The sequence below is a fragment of the Halichoeres trimaculatus genome, unplaced genomic scaffold (assembly GCF_033239565.1).
Source record: "Halichoeres trimaculatus isolate MK-OKI-2021-1 unplaced genomic scaffold, fHalTri1.1 fHalTri1_scaffold_11, whole genome shotgun sequence".
NCBI lineage: Eukaryota > Metazoa > Chordata > Actinopteri > Labriformes > Labridae > Halichoeres > Halichoeres trimaculatus.
Window position 1 is genome coordinate 11522304 of NW_027437189.1, and position 22863 is coordinate 11545166.

General features: G+C 39.1%; 2 protein-coding genes across 2 annotated transcripts in view; both read left to right on the plus strand.

The window, feature by feature from the left end:
• bmp7b (bone morphogenetic protein 7b) overlaps positions 1-12725 on the plus strand; it is a 30547-nt gene extending 17822 nt beyond the window's left edge. Inside the window, exons 3-7 of the mRNA XM_074681106.1 lie at positions 2665-2813; positions 5942-6145; positions 9112-9188; positions 10849-10959; positions 11239-12725. Of these exons, the coding sequence (XP_074537207.1) occupies positions 2665-2813; positions 5942-6145; positions 9112-9188; positions 10849-10959; positions 11239-11388 (691 nt within the window). The 3' untranslated portion in view covers positions 11389-12725. The remainder of the gene's footprint in view (positions 1-2664; positions 2814-5941; positions 6146-9111; positions 9189-10848; positions 10960-11238) is intronic.
• A 2327-nt stretch (positions 12726-15052) lies between these two features.
• irf10 (interferon regulatory factor 10) lies at positions 15053-22807 on the plus strand. The gene is made up of 8 exons (XM_074681742.1): positions 15053-15482; positions 18726-18921; positions 19161-19237; positions 19594-19651; positions 21097-21201; positions 21297-21683; positions 21914-22032; positions 22326-22807. The coding sequence occupies exons 1-8, from the start codon at positions 15312-15314 to the stop codon at positions 22428-22430; spliced, it is 1218 nt and encodes a 405-aa protein (XP_074537843.1). The 5' UTR covers positions 15053-15311; the 3' UTR covers positions 22431-22807.
• The last annotated feature ends 56 nt before the right edge of the window (positions 22808-22863 follow it).

Here is a 22863-nt window from a genome sequence, read left to right on the forward strand (position 1 = left end):
AGATTATTAAATAGCTAAGCTATTTTGTTGAACATACTTCATTTACCTCCAAGCAGCAATTTATAACAACAAGCCAATACAACAAAGAAGATCTAAAACAAAATTTAAATTTGGAGAAAATTGAAAACAGGGCTGAGATGCAAAGTTTTCCTTATAGGGGCTGTGAGGACTACCTGGAAAAGCTGATTTTTTTCCAGGATAAAAACTGTTCTTGCAACAACTGTCTGATGATGTGACTCCTACCAAGGCGTGAGTTTGTTTTGAAGCAAACGACTGGAGAGTAGATCTTTTTTAATTCCTCTTTTCTTTGTTCAAGACAACTTTTTACCAGATACAAAGTGATGTGGTTATGTATTTTTTATTAGTTACGTAGCGCTATTGTTTAAATCAACAATAGCGTGACAACGAGAAAACTTTGTTAATTCAGTTTGCGCCTACCAGGCTATGTTAATTGCTACCCAGCCCGGTGCTCAAAGATGAGTCTGTAACTTGTTAAGTGAGTGAATCCTGGTCATGTCGCACCAGTGATCATCTACTAACTTCAACCTTACCAAGCAGCGCAAACGTAACCTGGCTCTTCATTTTATTGAGGCTGTGTCCACACATAGTCGGGTATTTAGGAAACCGAATATATATTTATGCATTTACGCCTGTCATCCACATGAAACCTCAGCTTTACATCACTTAAAGCAATGTTTTCTGAAAACTCTGGCCTTTTAAAAATACTTGGCTACGTGTGGACATGGCCTGATAGACTCTCAAGTTTGAACAGACCACTGCAGAAAAACTGCTGCTTGTTAGTTGGAATGAACATTATCTCAAACAGCTTAGCCTCTGTTGTAGCCCGTGCTCTATCACTCTCCTGATAAGCTTTTTTCTGCTCTTCTGTCCTTTTTCTTCTTCCTATCCAGCTCCAGTTTCCACCATTACTACGAAATTAAACTCCAAGAAATCTTTTTCTTCTCACTGCTAAACTTTGTCGGCTGGTGTGGTGTTGTCACAGGGATTGCTGTGTGCCGTAACTGAATCCAGTCCTGGCTGACTCAACCATGGATACTTGAAATAGCCTCTAGAAATAATCTATTTTGGCCCTGGTGATTTAATTTTCACTTGTGGATGAAATCAGGCATATATCTAGAAGTGAGACTTTTGCAAGATCACTTAGGAAGTCCTTACAGGGACTTGAATGACCTGCATACTTCCTGTAACATGATGTTCAGATTATGAGAAATTAAATCATAATTAGGATAACTACCATCATTAAACAATTAAATCTAAGGACAGCAAGCTCACATCTTACTTGTACTTCCAGAGGTCCAACAGAGACCTGCTGTCTGCTGCTATCTCCCTCTCCTGCATTTTTCTCGGACTATCTGTTAGATTGCTGATAATTTGGTGCACATTTTCCCAACCATATGAACTCTTATGACTGTAGAGATCCTCTCACTTCTCCTCATGACTTTTCCTCTGTGAAGCACATATTTTTGAATTTTCAAACATAATTAACAAAATCTGTTGAGTGGATTTCTGCTGAATTCTTTTTTAAAATCTGTTATAGTGTCCCTTGATGAAACGTTGAGTGCTGTCAGCAGCAACTTTTGTTTTGCAGCCAAACGCCTGCAAAACTAATGAAGTTCTCAGCAGTCAGAGCTGTGGTTTGTGGTCCGTGCCTGTTTTGGTGCTGGAATGCTAACAGAATAATAAACTAAAGGGATGAGCTTGGTAACATGATAGCTTAATATCACAGCATTAGCATTGTCACTGTGAGCATGCTTGCATTCTGATGTTAGGAGGTAGTTCAGAGGGAGCCAAATATCTCTAATGTTCTTAATTTAGAAAACATCTTGGGATTTTATTTAACAGAATTTTTAATCAGAGAGTTATTCGTGTTTATTATGATAAGAAAGAATAGCAGCCTTTACCTCGAAGACTCCATGTGGTCAATCTGTGCGGTCCAGAAGGTGTATGTAACTCAGGAACAGTCCATGTGCTCCTCTCCTCAAACCCTCCTGAAGGTTCCTGTTGTCCGGAGGGAACAACACACTCATTTATTCCTCTGCCAGAGACGGGTCTGAGTACATGAATGAACCAGAGCCGTGTGACACACTATCTGCCCGCTCAGAAAATGGGTCGGGAAACATGAATGGCCGAATGGAGAACAAGGGATTTTAGTCTCTAATGGTGAAAGAGTAGAAAATCAGGAGTTCAGTGCTGGACAATGGGACTGACTCGGATATGCACTATTTCACTCGCTACTTTTCACACGCTTTTTTCTCTCTTTCACAGCTGAGCTTCTCTCCCCCTTTCCCTCTCTTTCGCTCTTTGGCTTTCTGGCTCTCGCACCAAATTCCAGCCAGTGATGGACTGTGTTTTGTGTGTGAAAAGACTGGTCGTTTATAAAGCCATTATTGTCAATTAAGAAAATGAAGTGTTCCCCTGGGCCTCACCATCTGGAGCCCTCCCTCCCTTCCTCACCCTCTATTTTAGCTCTTTGTTTCATTTGGTCACACTCCTCTGACTCCCTCACTTCTCTCCATTACTCTGCTGTCTGCCCTCCTTACTCTTTTCACTGTAACAAAGTTCTGACTTATCTTTAGTAATTGTGCATCTCTGTGAGCATAAAATCATGTATGACTCTGAACTTTTTTTTTCATCCTCTCAAAGGGAGTCCGACCTGTTCCTTCTGGACTCTCGGGTGATCTGGGCAGCAGAGGAGGGCTGGCTGGTGTTTGACGTGACCGCTACCAGCAACCACTGGGTCCTGAACCCTGGCAGGAACTTGGGACTGCAGCTGGCCCTAGAGAGCACAAATGGTGAGAATCAACCAGGTGGATCTGTGTAAGAGGTTGTGTCAGCGATATCTGGGGGTTAACAGGAAGTTAATGTTGTTATACACCTGTGCTCAACATTGCAAAGAGCGTAGGTTGTGGTAAAAAGGTGATTTCGGCCAACTTCTTCATCCATAAATGATTACCTTGAAGTCTCTTTGAAAGTTCACTGACCTGTAATCAGAGGAGTTTGTTTAGTATAAGTAGTTATTTGGTTTAGGATGATTACTGTCTCTGTCCATCACTCTGTGTCATCCTAACATAGAACTTTTAACATCCATGCCGGGTCCATCATCTTTTCAGCTTTTGTTCCTTTCATTATTCAGTTTGGCTCCACACTCTTAGTGTACGCATATATCATCTTTGACTTGAGTTCTGATGCCTTTCTGTGGCCTATTTCACATACACACACTCCAAAAAATTCAAAAAATTTCAAGACAACCTGCACCTTATATATTTAATAGTTGAATAACACTGCAGTAGTAAGCACGTAGTGTCACCAATGTATCTGAGATGGCAGGCATAGTCGGGTTTGGTTAGCTTTTTGCCTTTTTGTCAAAACCATGTGTAATTTGCCAAATTTTCAACAGATAAAATGAAAAGGACATTTATGCAAAAGGAAAGTAGCTGAATCAGCTAGAATATGTGTACACTGCAAAAATAGGAGCCTAAACACAAGATTTAGACACTAATTTTAAAGAAAATAAAGTGTTATATCTGGTTAAACTATGTCCATGCATGGAGTTTATTTCACTTGACAAGAAATCTAAAAACAAGAATGCCTAATCTAGAAATAAGTGGGTTTAGAGAAGTGATAAAACAAGTGATTGAGGAAAATGATATTTTCTTTAAGCTAAAACACTTGAAAACAAATGCCATGAAGCACAGTTATAAGTATACTATACTAATTATAATCCAAAAGTTGTAATATAAAAATAAAAAAACACTGATTTAGAAGAGAGAAAAAAAAAGTTAAACCTCCTGAGACTGGAGCTTGAGTCTGGAGTGCATTTCTTTAATTTCCCCTCGCTATTCAGGATGAAAAGTAAGATCTAATAAGTACAATGGCTAAACTTGGTCTTTGTACAGGAAGTTACTGATTATTAGTTTTGCTACAGCGTTATTAGTTAGTTTTTAGTTCAGAAAATTTGGATATAATTTTCACCTTTCTTTATTTTACTTCCAGAGCTGCTATAGAAATCTTTTGCAGATATTCCAGCCATCTTGTTTTCTCCGGGTGTGATGTAATATCACCAAAAGATGACTTGGGCAGTGTCCCTAAATTTGGCTAACAGGTCTAAGTCAAAAAGACATGGACATGCTCAGTTCATGATTATACCATATACTTAAAGATGAAAAAATCATGTTTAAATCTAGGGGTTTAAAGCCTGGAAAATGCCAAATAATTTGTAGTATATGAGGATCGCTCTGATCCTGTGTCACTCACACATGAAAAATGTCATCAACTTTCTCTTCTTCTCCTGTTCTTGCTGTGTTGTAGCATTAACCTCCCGGACATCCCAGCAAAATTTTACCATGCAGGAAAAAGTCAGGGTAAGGTCAGGCTTGCGTGAATCCTGAATTTTTCTTCAAATGGACTTTCTTGACTAAATTTATGCCTTTATTTGAAGAGGACAGGACACGGAAAAACTGGGTGAGAATGAGAAGTGATGTGTCAGGCATTACTGGCATCCCATCATCCTGAAATTTTCAGATTTACACAAGTGCAATGGCATGTCTGCTGGCTGAAATAGTCATCTGTGTTGTGAAAATATCCAATTGACACGCACAGAAGATGTAAAAGTATGGCTCCTGTTGGTGTTCAGTTAAGATCATAGGATCTAAGTGCAACTCATCACCTCAATATGTAACTTATATCGTTTTCCTCTAACATTTTGGAAGGCACAGCTAATCTGCTGTCGTTCCCAGGATCAAAGGGTGCACCTTAAAATGCATTTTAAGTTAGGACTTCTTAGTGGATTGAAAGTTGCTGATTAAGATTGAAGTAATGTTATATTTTAAAAGTGATTGTATGTGTTGTAGCATTTATACTTGAGTGAAAATGTTGAGGTACCAATAAAAAAAAGAGGACTATGATAAATAAAACTCCACCCTCCAGTTGTGAAGAAAACAAAAAAAGTAAGACAACTGTTATTATAACCCATTAAGTTGAAGTTGTGTGAGGTAGAGTTGATATTGTTTGATGTATAACAAACATAAATGTCTGCTTTAAACTTAAACTCACGTCAGCCCTCATTATTTCTAATCTCCTTAAAGCCAAGCAATCAGTGTCTTCATTCTCCATTTCCAAACAGCAGATAAATCAAACCCTGTTCTTCATCGTTCATCATCAGCTACTCATCCGTGTCTTCATCTGTCATACCCTCATCATCATTAGAAGGCATGCAGAAAATACACTGCCATATCAAAAGGAAGAATCTCAGCAGGGCTTCGTCACAAGCATGCCAGTAAAACTTTATCAGTGAGAACTACACGAGCATGCTTGGGAGTATTATCTGCCAAAGGGTGGCAGGATGTTACACGTTTGCTGAGGAAAACAGACACTGTATTGCTTTCATGTTGTGGGAGAGGAGTGCAGTACCCAAGAGTGTGTGTTTGCGTCTTAGACTGGGTATGAAGGGTTATGGGTGAGCATGTACAGGCAGGCGCACGGGACGTCCTGTCGCCAGCGGCAAAGCAGAGGCCTTGATTTACCACCAGACAGTGATCTGACACACATTCTTCTGAGCGAGAACTGGATAGACACTGCTGGACAGCCACGCACGAGCAGAAACACTCCCACACATCCATGTGCACTAACATAAGCAGGGAGGCTTTGATGTGTAGAGCCGTGTTTGTTGTCTGCGTTTTAAAAAGGATAAGAAAAGGAGTGAGGATTTTACAGAGGAAAGTTTCTGAATGCAGTGCTTCTGACACAAAAACATGGTTTTAGTGAGAAATGAGAGAACCTTACACACACGCAATAAACTCAAAACACTGGCACACATGTGTTTGATTTGTAAAGTATCCCCTTCTCTTGGAAAACATCACCATGTGAATGAAATGGAGAGTTCTGTGATGCCAACACCTGTTTTCTCTGTCGCCCCCTGCAGGAGAGAGCATCAATCCTCGTGTGGCCGGGCTGATTGGTCGCAGCGGGCCTCAGAATAAACAGCCGTTCATGGTGGCCTTCTTCAAAGCCACTGAGGTGCACCTGCGAAGCATCCGTTCAGCATCAGGGGGGGCCAAGCAGCGTAACCCAAACCGCTCTAAAGGGGCAAAGAGCCAGGAGGCGCTGAGAGTGGCTAATGTTGCAGGTAAACACATGCAGTCAGTGATGATTTAAGATGTTGTTAAAGCAGACACTGTAATTTATCCCTAACATCCATTTACCTGAAGCCTCTGTGAGGAGTTTTCATCAGGTTATAAAAAAGACTGAAATATCAAGGGATGCCTCTTAAAGAACAAGAAAACAAGATCAGAACCAAGACCAACAACAGAATCCAGAATCTCTAATGCCTGAAACCACAGCGAGGGTGTAGGTTTAAGACCAAATGACTGACAGATCACTGAGGAAACAGATTTTTCCCCACTTATTCCAATATTCACATTGACTTATGAGAAGATATCAGGATAGGATTTGGTCGGGAAACAACTTGCACAACTTACACATAAACTGAAATCCACAATGTTTCTGTTTTATATTCAGTAAAAAATTGTATTATTAGACTTAATCTGAGCTAAACCCAACTGACAAGTCCAGAAAATTTTAGACAAAAGATACTGAATTGTATGTAAAGAGTTCAAAAATTAGCAACTGGGTAAGAAAAAAATTGCTTGTTAAATGTCAGCATTTTTTTCCAAAGGCAGAATATTTTTTTAGTCTTGAAAAGTATTCCAGGTGTCATCTTCTGTATGCCATGATGTAGGACATATTTTGACTATCATGTGAATGTAGCTCATACTTTTCTAAGATTACTGTTTTTACTAAAAAGTAAGACTGGCTTAGATTTCAGCCTTTGCAATGCAACAAAGGGAGAAAATGCCCTCTTTTGTCCACAAGGGGGCACTAAAATTGAGAAAAAAATAGAATTCCAGAAGCTTTAAAGCGTTACAGTGCTGATATTTATCCAACACTACCAAAAGTATAGCATTCACCAACTTCACATAGTGGCTGCTCTCCAACTGCTCTAAGGGGGATTAGCCATGATGTTATCAACATGATTTTTATTGTTTTTTTCAGAATTAATCACTGAGGAATAATTTTAGCACAACACTAGTTCAAAAAAGCAACTATATATATAGAAGCTTTTTTAAGCATTAATTTAATTATTAGCTAATGCTACAGTTATCAAGAAATTTTCTCTGTGACACTATCGCACTTTTTCAACACTTTGCTTGCCAACTGTTCAGCTCGAGAGTTGTTGAATGCTAACATCAGCTTTTATATCGTAGAGGTTCACTCAACGACACACTTGTCTCATTGTTGAATGTTTCCCCAAGAAGAGTTAGGGATTTAAGCTTGATGTGTATCATTTTGCTAAAAATGAATAAGACAAACTTTTCAAGTAACCCATTAGCAAACCATAAGGAAACTCTTCTTTCATCATTTAACCAATAAGATTAACACCACAGTAAAAGATTTAAGGCAAAGATTTGGGGCATTGACTTATGTAGCATAAGGTATTAGCATTCAGATATTGCCTAGCTATCGGTAGTCGAAAGCTTGGAAGTTACTTAATGCTAATAATAGCTGATGTATGATGTTAGCTAACTGTTCACTTAAAACAGTTCTGTGCTAATATAACATTAAATAAGGATTTTTTTTTGTATCCAGTCAGGTGTCACTATAGTGTTCAGTGACTTCTAGGCTAAAGTAAGTAAAAGTTGGGAAGTGGCAAAATACGTATTATGTTATTAATAGGTAGCAAAAGTCTGAATTTTAGTTTCTCTGTTGAATTGTGACATTTCCAGGGCTTTTTTTTGAAGGTTTAAAATTAAAGTTTGTTTTAGGGTATTCATAAAAATTAGCTGAGTTTGCAAAGGCCCAACAAGGCACAAAAGTTGGAAATTAGCACTTTGCTTTAAACTGTGAATTACATCAGATTCATGCTGTTTTATTAAACTATGTAAAACTGCATCTTCCAAATTAAATAAATAAATTAAAGTATAAAAACTAGACAAAGAACCCTTGGCTGCATCAGCTGTGGATGTTGTTTTTGTCCTCAGACATCAGCTAATTGTTTTGTTTAAACCTGACAGGTGTTTCTGAACTTTTTCTATTGCTTGTCTTGAAATTTGATGATCAGTGTGGAGATTGTAACATTTATGTGATGGTAATTTAAGACCTCTTACAACTTGGATTACAGCCTTATCACATTACGTTGGCATTTTGGCTTCCCACCTGGAGCTGAATCTGGTTGCCATGCAAATACAGTCCACCAGAATGAATGCGACTCTTGCACGATAAATCGTTACGATGCAAACTCAGGGCCTTTGTTTCAGAGGTGTTGGAGGGCTGTGTTTATGTGAAGCGCCGAAACATTAGACTGTAATGCCTGAGCTTCAAGTATCCCTCTGCTGTCTTTGTTTATTTACACAAGCATTACAGAGCAGCCGGGGCCAAGTTCCCTGCATGGAGGTAAGGCAGTGCAGGCTTTTATGGCAGAGCACATCTGCGGTGTGCTGTGGGGCAACCAGGGCCACAACACATGGTCCAAATGGGCCTGTTTGGAACGTTGGAGAGCAGAACTCTTTAACTGGATGATGAGAACCAGTCGCTCATGATCATTTCCAACGTGAACCGCTCTGAGGAACTAATGTAGCACAGAGCTCCACAGGTCACCAGGAGAAGAACAGAGAGTGAAAGATGCTATGAGATAGAAAACAGACGATTCAACACACAGATGGGGTAGAAACAGGGAGAGAAATGAGTGAGGAGATGAGGAATGAGAATAAACAAGACAATGAAAAAGAGGCGAGTCTACCCTGTGTGCACATCTGTTCCATCCAGTGGAAACTTAAAGCCGAACAGAGTGACCTCTAAGCAGGGTGGCCCGTTCATTTGGAACAATTACCTAACTGCTGTTTCAAATCAGGTGATTTCATTCAGCCATTGTTTAAATATTTTCTATGACGGAACTTGCGCTGTTTATGTCTGTTCTTTCTCATTTCTGTCTAATTGAGGTCTGGCTTCAGAAAATAGTTACTCTTGCAACAGAATGGGATAATAGCACACGTATTAAAGTTTAATTCTTCTGTCTTTCTCTATTTGTCTTTTCAGAAAACAGCAGTACTGATCAGAAGCAGGCCTGTAAGAAGCATGAGCTCTACGTCAGCTTCAGAGACTTGGGGTGGCAGGTACGGGAAGCATTCCTCTTACAGGTTGCTGGGCCAAACAGAAGCCGAACTCAGACACTCCTTGTTGATGGTCTTATCCCAGAATCCTCATAAATGATACTCTAGCCTTTGGGATATCATTTCCTGTATCTACCAGACCTTACCACACCTAGAAAAATCTGTGTCCTCTTATGATCTTGCTGGCACACAGTATTATTTAGATACTTCAAATGTGGAACATGCTCAGACCGCTAGTGTTTGTGACTGCAACATTGGAGTCCAGCTGCAGACTCCAGTGCACTGTAAAAACATAAAACAAAGCAAACGGTTCTGTCTTATTTCTTGTAAATATGATATGAGACACATTCACCTTATGCCGGGGTTACACCAGTTCCATCTCCAGTCCAGCCCTGCATCCTTAAGATTTGAATGCAAACACCACCTCACACCGGCTTTGTATTCAGTCCAGCACCTTGCAGGATACCAGGATTTCCCGCACTTGTCAAGATAAACACAATCTGGTTTTGGAGATGTTTATTTTATTTTGAAAGTCACTGGGTGTTTTGGGGTAGTTTCCATGCACAACTTCCTGCTCCACGTGATCTGCCCCATAGAGTGTATATAGAGTGGACAACGTAGCTCCGCCATTTATCATTGAACAGTTTTGAAGCCAAAATACCCCCGTCACAGCTATTGGTAGCAATTGCAGCCAGAGTCTGCGCAGTAGAGACGATGAGGGATTCTGGGAGAATCTGAGTGGAGCTGGGTGACAAAAATAATATTTTTTTTTCCTTTCGAGAGTCCAACTACTTCCTGACTCTACCTCCTGACATGATTTACAATTCCCGAAAAAAATACTCGAGAACGGCAGCTGTCAATCATCGTTAAACCTTATGTAAATCCTTGTTTTTAACCTCATATAACTAATGAAAACGAAACTTTTCAGAAAAAAGAGGACTTGAATACAAGACAGCCAGATGATATCTTCAAATCATCACAACAACCAGACGTGAGAAACATTTCTACAAGGAGTATGAATTTTTTAAAGTTTGGCCACAGCCCATCTGGAATGGCTGGAAAGCTGGATTTTCTAACTTATACTGCAGCCAGCCACCAGGGGGAGCAGTTTTTGTGGAGACCTCACCAAGCAAGCGGACGTCCATTTTTTTTACAGTCTATGGTCTGCCCTTAAGCTAAATGATTTATCACTGCTCCAGCATCAAAAACTAGGACTGTTACATATCTGCTGCAACCCCACCCCAGTGTGCATTGACATGTTAAACTATCTTAATTGTAGATGCATCTGGTGTATTTTGGCCTTCACAAGTCAAAAAAATTGTTTTAAGAAAGCCAAAATAAGGATTGAACTGCTTGAAATTAGAAAAAAATAAAATATAAAAGATCTGCATAGCTGCATGTATTTTTTTACTCTTAACAAGCAATTCGGGCCTCATTTTAGACTTTTGATATCTTAAAATCAGTTGGGATTATGTGAAGTCTTATAACACCTTTTTGGCCGCAAATAAGACGTAAACACTTTGATTTGATTTTTTTGCAGTGTGTTGCAATAAGACATCACAAGATGAGGTCAAAGCAGTAAAACTATCTCACTTTTTCAAACACATCTGTTTTAAGTACTCATAAAAGTTTAATAATGAAGTCCTCTTCTTCTCCTTCACAGGACTGGATCATCGCTCCAGAAGGATATGCAGCGTACTACTGCGAGGGAGAGTGTGCCTTCCCACTGAACTCCTACATGAACGCCACAAACCACGCCATTGTGCAGACGCTTGTGAGTAACCATGAGAGCAGGGAACAAAAACCCCAGCAGTCATGTTAACAGTCTAATCATCCCATCAACTGTCAGGACAATGAAGCCACTGTTTCAACTACTGTGTTTAGTCGCAGACTGTATCTGAGAGTAAACTGTCATCAGAGATCTGGCACAGGATGAGGTCCACATTCTCTGCTGCTCTGCTTTTTAGCCTCTGTCAGATCAATCCTCTTTGAAACATTTGTGAGTAATCCTCGATGTTGTAATGAACTAAGCTTTCCTTCCATCTCTCCACAGGTTCATTTTATAAACCCAGACACAGTTCCAAAGCCGTGCTGCGCCCCCACACAGCTCCACGCTATCTCTGTGCTCTACTTTGATGACAGCTCCAACGTCATCCTCAAGAAATACCGCAACATGGTGGTCAGAGCCTGTGGCTGCCACTAGACGCTCACACTTGGAAGGATGGACACACAAAAACAGGAGCAGAGAGGGCTTTGATTCGCTGACACATTGAGACGGACTGTAGGTGCGCATGCATTTTGTATACAGCGTGGACTAAAACTCTGGTTGGCGTTGTCAGGAGTGTAAACATGATGAGTGGCTAGAGAGGAAGTTACATGTGCACACACAGACTCAGACAAAAACACACACACTTTTCAGTTTATATGTTGGCTTCTGACAGAAACAAACATGAATAAATATATGATAAAGCCATCACAAAGGGGTTAAATGTTTATCTGATACCAAATTTGAATTTTGGAAGTAAAAAGTCTGGAATTTCAAACAAAAACAGACAATTTTGGATTCACAGTATTCACAGGCTAGTAAAATGCAGAAATACCACATAAATCATCATAAATTGATTAGGATGACATCAAACACATAACAACATGATTTCTTTCTGAAAACAAAACACAAACTCTCTTCTCGATTATCTCATTCTCTGAGATCTAAGAAAACTCTCCAAATATTTTCATGTTTTCATAACAACCCCCACAAAGTTTTATAATTTTCTTAACCCACACTGGCCTCAATGCGCCATCGTATGTTTGTGCTTTCTACTGTGTATACAAAACATTACAAGCAGTGATTGAACTGTCCATTCATCACAGTCGACAATCTTTTGTTTATTTCTATAATTGCTATATTAGTTCATTCTTTTACTGTAGATTTTATTTGATATATATTTTTATGACTGAGAGACTCTGGATGGATGTTCTGAATTTCTTTGATGTAAAATACTGTGTATATAATTTTTTCCAACAAGAAGCAAGAAGTGTATTTATTTCCTGAAATGTCACATGAGTTTGTGCTCTCCTGTACGTGATGCTGCCTTTCACACACTCATACACACACACATACACACACAGGGAAAGTTACTTTGACTGCAGTATGGAGTTATGATAAGCCGTCACACTACACTCTGCCTCAAGTGTACCCCACACACTGATGGATGGAGGCAGTTTATGACAGCCTGGACCCATGGATGTGTCTCCATATTTCATCAGACCAAACTGTTACATATTCCTGTCGCACAGTTTCACAGCAACAATCAGCTGAAGTGTCAGCGGGAGGAATTCTGACTCTGTGTGCTCGACATTTTCAGGTTTATAATCCTCTGCTGTAACACAATCTGTCATATTTAAAAGGTCTATTTATTGGGAGCTGGCTCAGATGTTCTACAGTGCGCTCCGATGTCTCAACCATGTTTGACTGCTGAACTGGTACAACAATAAACTGGGAGAAAAAGCACCAAAAGCACCTCGAGCTGTGTGTTTAATCTGGAGGTGAAGCAGAATGAAATCTCTGGGGTTGTAGGAGGACACATGCTGCACTTTCTGACACGCTCCTGCGCAAATATTTGCTCGGATTTGTGGCTTCATGCTTTACCTGCTGACCTGAGAGCTGTCTGAGAGGTGTTTTCATGTTCATAAGCAAATTGAAAAGTTGGATGTTTTTTCAGGCTTAGGATCCGTCTTCATTCGTGTGTGTGTGTGTGTTTAGTTTAAGTCTGAGTTGGATACGGTTTTCCTCTGACTCTGGTGAAAATTTGCTGTAAACTACAGACTACAATGGATGTGACATTTATACATGAAGGAATAAATTAACTTAAATGTTCTTACTATGAGGTTTATTTTTTTATATCTTTAGTTGCTGAGCCTACATAAGGAAATTCAATCCAAAGGTCATTTTTAGGCTGGTTTGCCTTTCTCTGAGTCTAACTTAGGGAAATGAAACCAAGGGTTCAGCATTGATAAGTAGGGGTGGGAGAAAGATTCTAAAAACTGATATATCTGGATTTTTTTTGTTTGACAATATCAGAATCAGAATTCTTTGAAAAAAAAATGAAAAAAAACTTTTTGAATTTTTTTTTCTTTTTATTCAAATTCTTAATTTGAATTTTTGTTTAAAAACTGGATTGGAAAAAAGTTACCACTTTTCTCCAGCAGAGGGTGATGTGCATTTTATTGGAAAATATGGCCCCTGATATAGTCTGTAGACATTTTCATCATTATTTTACTTTATCACATGGTCTGGTTTTAAAAAAGCAAACTAAAAATCGTAAATATTGAAGAATCACACTTTAAATTGAATCGGCACCCCAAAAATTGTTATATAAGCTTATATAAGTTATAATCGCAAGAATAGCATATCGTCCCAGCCCTTTTGATAAACTCTGCTTCAGCCAAAACGCTTTTCAATCCGCCTATCTTAATTTTTCATGTAATGATTGTGATTGTGATTATATTTGCTGCTGCTGAACATAAATTTACTCATAACTCATTCATTTTTTGCTATAAAGTGCTTCCAAAAAATCTTGAAGGAGTATGGGGCTTAAGTTGTAGAGACAGGAACAAAACACCTAATTGTGAAGATGTCTGAGAAATGCCGGACCATAGGACTGACCCCGTTTAGAAGCACAGAGGAGGAAAAAAGCTGCAGTTGGAAAGAAATTATGCACAACCTTTCATAAATAAAGAAGAAGCAGAGGTGGGACTGACACCTCTGTAAAAGTCAATAATTAAGGTTGAACACAGAGTTTTTGTTGCTGCAGGCCTTTTTGATTTCTCTGGAATCTCATTTGCATTTAATTCAAATCAATGTGCACCAAATGAAACCACATGTATACTGTTAGAGGACAGATTTTCAGCGATGCAGTTAGAGCTAAAATACAAGCAAATTTGCTCATTAAAGCCAAAGGTACACCAACACTAACTCCAAACTGCAAACAAAGACATTTATTTTAATAAGTTAATTTTTTGTCTCCCTCTTGGTAACTCTGTTGAGCCACTTTGTCTCTTTTCTTTGTTTCTTGGTTGATTAAATTATAAAAGAACAGAAACACAGATTTACAACGCCCTCTGCTGGAAAAGTGTGCAAATGAAATCGGTCTCGGTGTGTTAAGTTAGTCATTCAACGGGCCCACATCTGATTTATTGATCTGAACTTTGTATTTAACTTCCTCCAGCTCAGAGGCTGAATCTGACCCGAAGAAAGAACACCCTCAGTGAGGAATATAAAAACCTGTGAGGAGGAGACCATGGGAAAAAAACTATCATAACACCCACACACACTTTCGTTTTCGCATGAACGTTTCGTTATGAGTCCTACCAGTTCACACCCCGCGCGCGCGCGCGCGCGCGCGCGCGCGTGTGTGTGTGTGTGTGTGTGTGTGTGTGTGTGTGTGTGTGTGTGTGTGTGTGTGTGTGCGCGCGCGCTTCTTGTTGTCGACGTGGTTATTGTGGGTGGCTGCTCTGTTCCGTTGCACACGTGCGCCCCTGTCTGCGTGTGTGGGCTAATTAATGAGATTTTTTTTTCCAATTAAGAAACAGCAAATATTTCCATAAACAGTTTAATGAGCCATCGGAGTTTAAGTTTCTTCCAACATACGAGGGAGATTGATCAAATATTAACACACACACACACACACACACACACACACACACACACACACACACACACACACACACACACACACACACACACACACACACACATGCTTTACTTGGAAATGATTAAACGTAACTTTCGCCGAACATCAGCTAGAGGAGGAAACCGAAAGTATGAAAGCAGCCCAAGCTTTCGCTTTCGCTACGAAGAAGCGCACTTTTAATTCAGCCAGAACTTCTGCATTTGAGTTTGCGACCAGGTCTGTCTGTCTATGGCTTTAACCAAATTAAACCTAATTTTAGGGAAATACATTGAGATTAAAATCATCTGAAAGGTGTGAGAAGCATCCGAAATCATCATTTTCAGTTTTAAAAGTGTGTTCGCAGAAGTGAGAAGGACGTGATTGATGTGTGCACATGTGTCTTGACATTTGAAAGTGAGGTTTTGTTCCTCTAAGAAAGAGCTGTTCACTTAAGATGGAAACAGGATCTAAGATGCACATGAAAGAGTGGCTGATAGTTCAGATTGAGAGTGGGATCTATGAAGGACTGTGCTGGGAAGATGAGGAAAAAACCATGTTCAGGATCCCGTGGAAACACGCAGCCAAGAAGGACTACAAGCAGACGGCGGATGCAGCCCTCTTTAAGGTCAAACCCTTCTCTTTTATTCTCTTTGATATCAAACTTGTGAAGAATTCAAGTCAGATATCTTTATCTGAATGTGAAGTCAGCTGCTTTTAGTTTGATTTATTGTTGCCTGGTTATTAAGGAGTAGAGAGGACACACTAATTTATAATACACACAAATCAACACATTCTACCGTGTTGAAATACTTGCTTTTGAAACAGGTTATAAGTTAATTAACATTTCAATTATGAGTAGGTCAGACAGTAACCCATCAAAAGATATAATCATGTTCTTAGAACTTTAATTATTTGTGTGATAAGATTAGTTCACGAGCTAACAAAACTTTTTGATAAACTGAATGAGCCAGTGCTCAAGTGTTAATCATTTAGCCGAAAATGACACAAGTTGGCTAAATGTCTAATACTCAGTGATTCGCTTCATTTATTTCACCAGGGAATCAGGTTATTTACTTTCCTGAAAGAAATATTTGGAGAGGGTTGAATGTCAATACTGTGGTTCCTCTTAACAGTCCTTCAAAGTCAGACAGCCTTGAGTCTTGTCATTGAGCTCAAACAGGACCAGGACACTCTTCAGACTGATTTTTATTGCTCCCGGATTCCAACACTGAGAAGTGTTTCGTTTTAATCAGAATGTCTAAGTTGCTCAGTGAATGAACACTTTAAATGCTTTAAACCTTTTGTTGATCTGCAATTAAGTTGAACCCCAGTGAACTCTAAATGAAAGGAAAAATGTTGAATAACGAGGACGAATAACTTAAGCTTCCTGCTCTTATTTTGTAAGATACTATGGGCCAATACTTTTGCTGTGCTCTCAGTTAATCAAGCTACAAATTTCCCAAGTCACTCCTAAAGTAAAATCACGAAATACCATCACTCTGATAGCCACTTAAAGGCAAGCCAACCTTGGCAACAGCAGCAAATTAAAAGACTCCTTTTAAAAACTACAAACTTCAACCTAAACCAGAGTGATTGGAATCAGACAAATAAGTTGGCATATAGAAAACAACATGATGATAACATGAGCTGGGATCATTAACAGACAATAAATAATAGAATTTAGGGATGGGCGAGTACAGATACCAGGTATCAGAATCGGGCCATTACCAGCCTTGTTTCAATACCACAGTGTATTAGGGCCAGCAAAGAAATAAAAAAATAAATAAAGTTTCAAGAAATAAAACTCAAAATTTTTGAGTTTCTAAAGTCACAAATTTACGACTTTAGAAACTCAAAAATTTGCAAGTTAATAAAGTCACAAATTTGGCCCTAAGACACTGTCGTATTTCAAGGTATCGGTACTTGTAAAAACTGTCAATACCTGCAAAAAGATCTCGCGTTGAGTAAGTCCTCCTTGCCAATAGTTGGCGCTACAATGCTGCAGTTTGGCACCACGGCAAATGTGAGCCAAGTCCTGTTCAGAATATATGAGTGGATATGAAATGAGGGAGAGTTAACAATTAAACATTTTTTTTTGCACTTCAGTTTATATATATTTTGAACTTGATGGCGGAGTGACTGTGCTCTGTCACTGTTATTGAAGTTTTATGTTTCAAAAGTACTAGCAGTATTGGCACTTGGTATCAGAGAGTACTCAAGAGGGTGTATATGTTCTGGCATTGGTCTGAAAAAAGCAGTAACAAACATCCCTAATAGAATTAATAAACAAAACAATAGAAGAAGTACAAATAACACAATAACAGTTGTAGTGAGAGTTGAGCAGATTACTAAGACCTAGGTCAATGCAAGAATGTATCCCTTAAGATTCCCAAGATAATTCCACAGGAGATATCTGAATGCTCTACCTCTCATGCTACTTTTGGAGGTGGGGCAAACAGGCCTGCATCCTTAAGTGTTGTAAATTAAGGATTGAAATGTGTACGTAAGTTCTTTGAGATTCCATGATCTCTGTTTAGCAGAACTTTGTGGGTTAAGAGAGTTTATGCTAAGAATTTTAAGAAGCAGCATTTTGGGCCAACTGGGGAGAGCAGTCTGATGAGAGGAAACTGCAAAATGGAAGCCTAGACTTTACAAGTACATGGACTTCATTTTCTCATAATTCTCTGAGACTGAATGTGATTATTTTTTTATTTCTGTTGATGTAAAAAAAAATCTTTGAATTTGTTATACAAGTGAGACATGAAGGACATAACTTATTTAAAAATGACTCAAAGATAGTGTATTAATGTCTTGAGGAACAGGTATATAAAGTGTATAGGGGCAGTCAAATAGCTTATTTTGTCTTGTTAAACATTGCTAGTTAATTTGGTCTTTGTGTCTGAAATGTTCCATCAACAGTTTTCTGCAACTTTATCTGGCTTCAGTGATAAGTATAACTGGGTATCATCTGCATAAGTGTGAATATACTAGACATGCTGTATTAACCATTTGACCCTGGATAATGCTACATGTGACACATCCACACTTTTCAAGTGTTGTTTGAAGTTCAGTGCCTTGCTCAAGGGCACCCCAGCAGTGCTCAATAAATGGGTCTAGCACCTCTTTAGCCACCAGCTCAATTTCCAATCTTCAGTTATATCTTGAGTCATAAAGAGACTTGAACCAGTGACCCTCCAATTGCCAAGCCTAGCCCCAGAACAATGCCTGTAAAATGTATTTTTAAGATGAACACAAGTCCCAGCACAGTGCCTTGTGGAACTCCTTGACTTACTTTGACATTCATATGGGATTCATAGTTTGCGTGTACAAACTAAGATCTGATAAACAGGATTTAAACCAGCTTGATGTGGATCCTTTAATGCCAATTAAGTGTCCCAGTCTCTGTAACAGGATGTGATGGTCAACTGTGTCCAATGCCCCAGTAAGATTTAACCAGACAAGTACAGAGAGAAGTCCTCTGGCACGGAAAAGTCAGGAATAGTAACTGGTCTGTCTCAGTGATGTAGTGGAGTCTAAATCAAGACTGAAAATCTTTAATCATGTTGGTGTTCTAGGAAATATCACAAATCTGACTGACAAAAAGTTTCAACAAGGATCTTTGAGAGAAACTGAGAGATGTTTGCAATAGTTTTTATTTCACTTCATAAACTTTAGGTTTTTAAAGAAAGATTAATGACTCCAAAATATATACAATTCAGAAATTATTTCATAATGTGACTTTAAGATCAAAAATACATACGTTTGAATTATAATATATAAATTTGGATTAATTTCATCATTTTGTGTCAAAATACTGTCTATGTTTACGAGTGATTTGTACACTTAAATGTTCAATCTTCACATCCAGGCCTGGGCTGTGTACAAAGGGAAGCACAGAGAGGGGAGGGATAAAGCTGACCCCACCATGTGGAAGACCCGTCTGCGATGTGCACTCAACAAAAGTCCTGATTTCCAGGAAGTCCCTGAACGCAACCAGTTGGACATCACTGAACCATATAAAGTCTACCTTATTGTTCAGGACGGTGGGCAAGCAAAGCCGACAGGTAAAGGTTTGAAGAAAGCACACTTCTCCTTTCAGGCTGTCTCACTGATTATAAGATCGATAAAAGGAAACAAAACAATGAATGAAATCTATACTTATATAGAGAGCAATGGTTTTTAAAGAGAGATCCAAGTGGATAAAAGAGGCAGTCTGACCTTGTTTGGGTTTCTGACTCACTTGTCAGTTTCTAAGAATCTTTTATTTGCTTTCATTTTGGCACCCACTTGTTGCTCTTCTCAGAGTCCCACCAGACAAAAGACCAAGTAACCATTCCAGTGAAGAGGTCCTCAATGAACCCTGGTTCGCTGGAAAAACAGGTGAGCAAGAAACACCTGATGGAATCTTAAAACTATAAAGGACATCATGTAACTGGTTGAATACTTGCCAGAGGATAATATAATGAACACAAATGTTCTGGAGTGGATACTTCATGAGAAGGACCAGTTATACTCTCTCTGTTGTGAGTCATTCATGTCTGAAAAGTTCATGCACTGCCTGTAGGTGCTCAAAGAACATTTCATCTTGTAATATATATGTTTCAAGAGACACTTTTGTGGGCTGTACCAGAAAAGAGACATGGTCATTCTAAAAATACATGTTTTTTTTTTTTTTTTTTTTTTTAAGAGTGGACTTCATTTTTTTTCACCTTTGTTTGTCTTGTGTTAATTTTCAGTTCCACTGTGAAAAAGAATCATTTCAAGCCAGTAAAGAAGAAAGAAAACTATTGACTGGTAAGGGCTAAACACAAAATCCTGGACTACAAGGTCAGACATCTGAATCTCAGTTGAACAACCCAAACAAGAAGTAGTACAATAAATGTAATTCCTTGAAAATTCCCTAGTTCCTGCAGAAGGTTGAAAAGTTTTTTTTTTATGAATTCAAGCTGTGTGCTGTTGTGTCAAATTTTGAGTGGGTCATGTCTGCCTGTGTAAAGTAATCTACGCTCACAGTCTTTGTAATCACCTTGACCCCAAAATGCCAACACAATTATTTCACCAACATTTTTTAAAAGGCATGCAAGGGACAACATGTTAAGCAGTTAATGTGTTTGGGCTTTTTGTGCCCAAACGAATGATGGGTTTTATGGGATGTGCAGCTTGTACTGCGAGGCTTTGCCAATGCCCTAAACATCTTGATTTTCTAAAAATCATTGGTGTTCAGATGAAAAATCCCAACGCACTGCAAAAATCTTAAATCTTATCAAGTGTTTTTCTATTATTTTAAGTAAAAATTGTCTTATTATATTCAATAGAAGCCACATTCAATTTATCAGACCAGAAAAATGTCTTACTTTAAGTTAAATAAAGAAAAAAATGAGGTCTTGCTTGGTTTTGCTTGTAGTGAAGTAAAAAAAAAAAAAATGTGCCAATGGATATTTAAAGATTTCAGCTTTTTGCAGTGCAGCTGTGGTGATCTGTTGCTGGTACCACCACAAGATTCACTTTTTTTTTTTACGGTAAAATGTCAGTACGTATATTTTTAACTGGTGATGTCATCAGGTCATGTTTTCGCAGGTCAGTCTCTTTGATTTTCTATTAAAACACTCTAAATTGGAATCAAGAAAAAATGATCTACCATGATCAGTGTAGCTATGCTTTTTCGTTCAGCTTCAGATAGTAGCAAAGTGAAAGTTATTATATCTGTTTGCTAGCTAAGCATGTTGGCATGCTAAAACTCCATAAAACTTTCCAGACTAGCTTTTGTTTTATTGTGTCTGAGAGCTTTTAGCTTCAGAGGAATTATTGGCTGGTATTTCAGTCGTCTTCTTGTTTCACAATGATGTCTACCTCCATCCTTGTAGAGGTTTGATTATCTGCTGCTGTGCCTCAAAGTGAGTGAGATTGTTGCAGATGGAGTGGATAAGTACAGTCTGCTTTGTTCTGTGCTATTTGTGGTTTGCCTTGATATGATCAAGATCTTAAGTTCAGAGCCATCCTGCGAGATAGTGCTTCATTTCAAGGGCGCGACTCGTCCGTCAACCACCTTTGTACAAACTTGGGCCAGTATAGACAAGGTTTGTATTCAGAAGATAGAAAATATGTCTGGCTCTGTTCTGGTTTGCTCATGGGGTAGAAATGTCGGACTCACTAAAAGCAACAACTGTAACAGCACAATCCTTCTCCTGCTGCTCCTTGTGGAGTATCACAATAATAATAATGTTTTTGTTCTACTTTAGATGATCTGATGAGGGAGCATTTGTATTGTGAGCTCAATGAAAACAAACCTCAAAGCCAGGGCTCTACGCCCATCCCCTTCCTCAGCCCCACTTTGACTATCACAGGTAAGAAGTTTTTATGCTCAAAAAGCAAAACAACATGTCCCTTACCTTGCACTGTATGTATGACCTGTAGCACTTGTTGCATTTGCGATGTCCAGACTTTAGAATGCAGGTGTCGCTGATATACCACGGCCAGAAGGTGATGCAGGTGTTTACCAAGAGCCCGGATGGGTGCTTCATCCTGCAGGGATGTGTCCCAGTGGGAAATGAACAAATCTACGGCCCCTGCACTGCCCAGCAGCTCCCTTTCCCCTCACCGAGCTCTGTTCCTCTGCCTCTATGCAAGGCTGAAGCAATGAACCGCCTTCTTTGTCACCTGGAGAGGGGCGTGCTTATATGGGTGGCACCAGATGGGGTCTTCATTAAGAGGTTCTGCCAGGGCAGGGTGTACTGGAGCGGCCCCTTGGCCCCACGCTCGGACAAGCCAAACAAACTGGAGCGAGAGAAGACCTTCAAACTGCTCGATTCAACCACATTTCTCAATGGTGAGGCAATAAATTAACATTTCTAAAACACGTAGAGCTACTAAGATCTAGTGGTTAGTCATATAAACCTCGCTGGAACAGAACAGGATCTATTCAAAGAGAGACAGACCGTTAGGGGCACTTGGCAGAGAATTGAATGACAAATTTCACACTTCTTCTTTATGCAAAGAGGCAATATGTTTAACAATCAAATATATTAGTGAGATCCAATCTCTGTTCCTTTCTGACAGAACTCCAGAGCTGTTTACAGGGGAGGGGGCCTTCACCTTCTTATGAGATTGAGCTCTGCTTCGGAGAGGAATATCCAGACCCCAACATACCTAAAGCAAAGAAACTGATCATGGCACAGGTGGGTGGAAGGGGACTGATTGCTCAAATTTTCCTGTTTTTACTTTTGCATTTTCTTTGTTACTTAAATTCATTTAGGGGAACTATAGTCATAACCAGAGTAATGTCTCAGTTTCATTATGACTCATCTTCATCACGATAGCCTCAACCCCCTTAAAAACAAAACAAACAAAAAAAAAACAGAGGTTACCCATCTAAAAAGCTACCTATCAGTCAATCTGTAGTAATTCTAACCACCACTAGAGGTCCTCACATGCATGCTGATCGTCTACTCCAACGTGTCCTGCTGGCCAGGTGGTGCCCTTGTTTGCTGTGGACTTGCTGCAGAAGTTTAAGGTGAGCGAGATGGAGGAGAAGTGGACGAATCTCAGCACCGATCCCGGCGAGGAGGAGATGTAGCAAACATGCTCTGAACTGTGGTAAAGCGAGCAGATTCAAAAGTGAACTGTGGGTTTTCTCATCTTGACAAGGAACCCTAAAAAAGAGCAAAGAATGATGTCAGTATAAATTATGTTTATTATAAAAGGTTTTGAAATTCTGCATTTCATCTATTCTTTAAATGCTAAAAGCAAAAGCCTTTCTGTTTACCTTGTTTTGATTGTTGTTGTCTTTCATGCAACTTAATGGGCAGAAGTCGTTAGCTGCTGTTAAAAGAAATGTTCTGCTTGATTAAAAGTTTGAAATGTTAGAGATTTTCCTGCAGGTTTTGTCAACCCACTAATCAGCCTTTACTTTAAATTATTTGAACATTAGTTAAAACAAAAACATGGAGAATAAACTCACACCTTTGATTAAATCTATAAAGCTTTTTTTTTCTTTATTTCTAGCGAAC

Excerpts from the sequence above, each read along its gene's own strand:
- irf10 (XM_074681742.1), top strand. The coding sequence starts at position 15,312 with ATGGAAACAGGATCTAAGATGCACATGAAAGAGTGGCTGATAGTTCAG. Across the intron at positions 19,652-21,096 it reads AGAAAGAAAACTATTGACTG|ATGATCTGATGAGGGAGCAT; the intron begins GTAAGGGCTAAA and ends GTTCTACTTTAG. Across the intron at positions 22,033-22,325 it reads AGAAACTGATCATGGCACAG|GTGGTGCCCTTGTTTGCTGT; the intron begins GTGGGTGGAAGG and ends CCTGCTGGCCAG.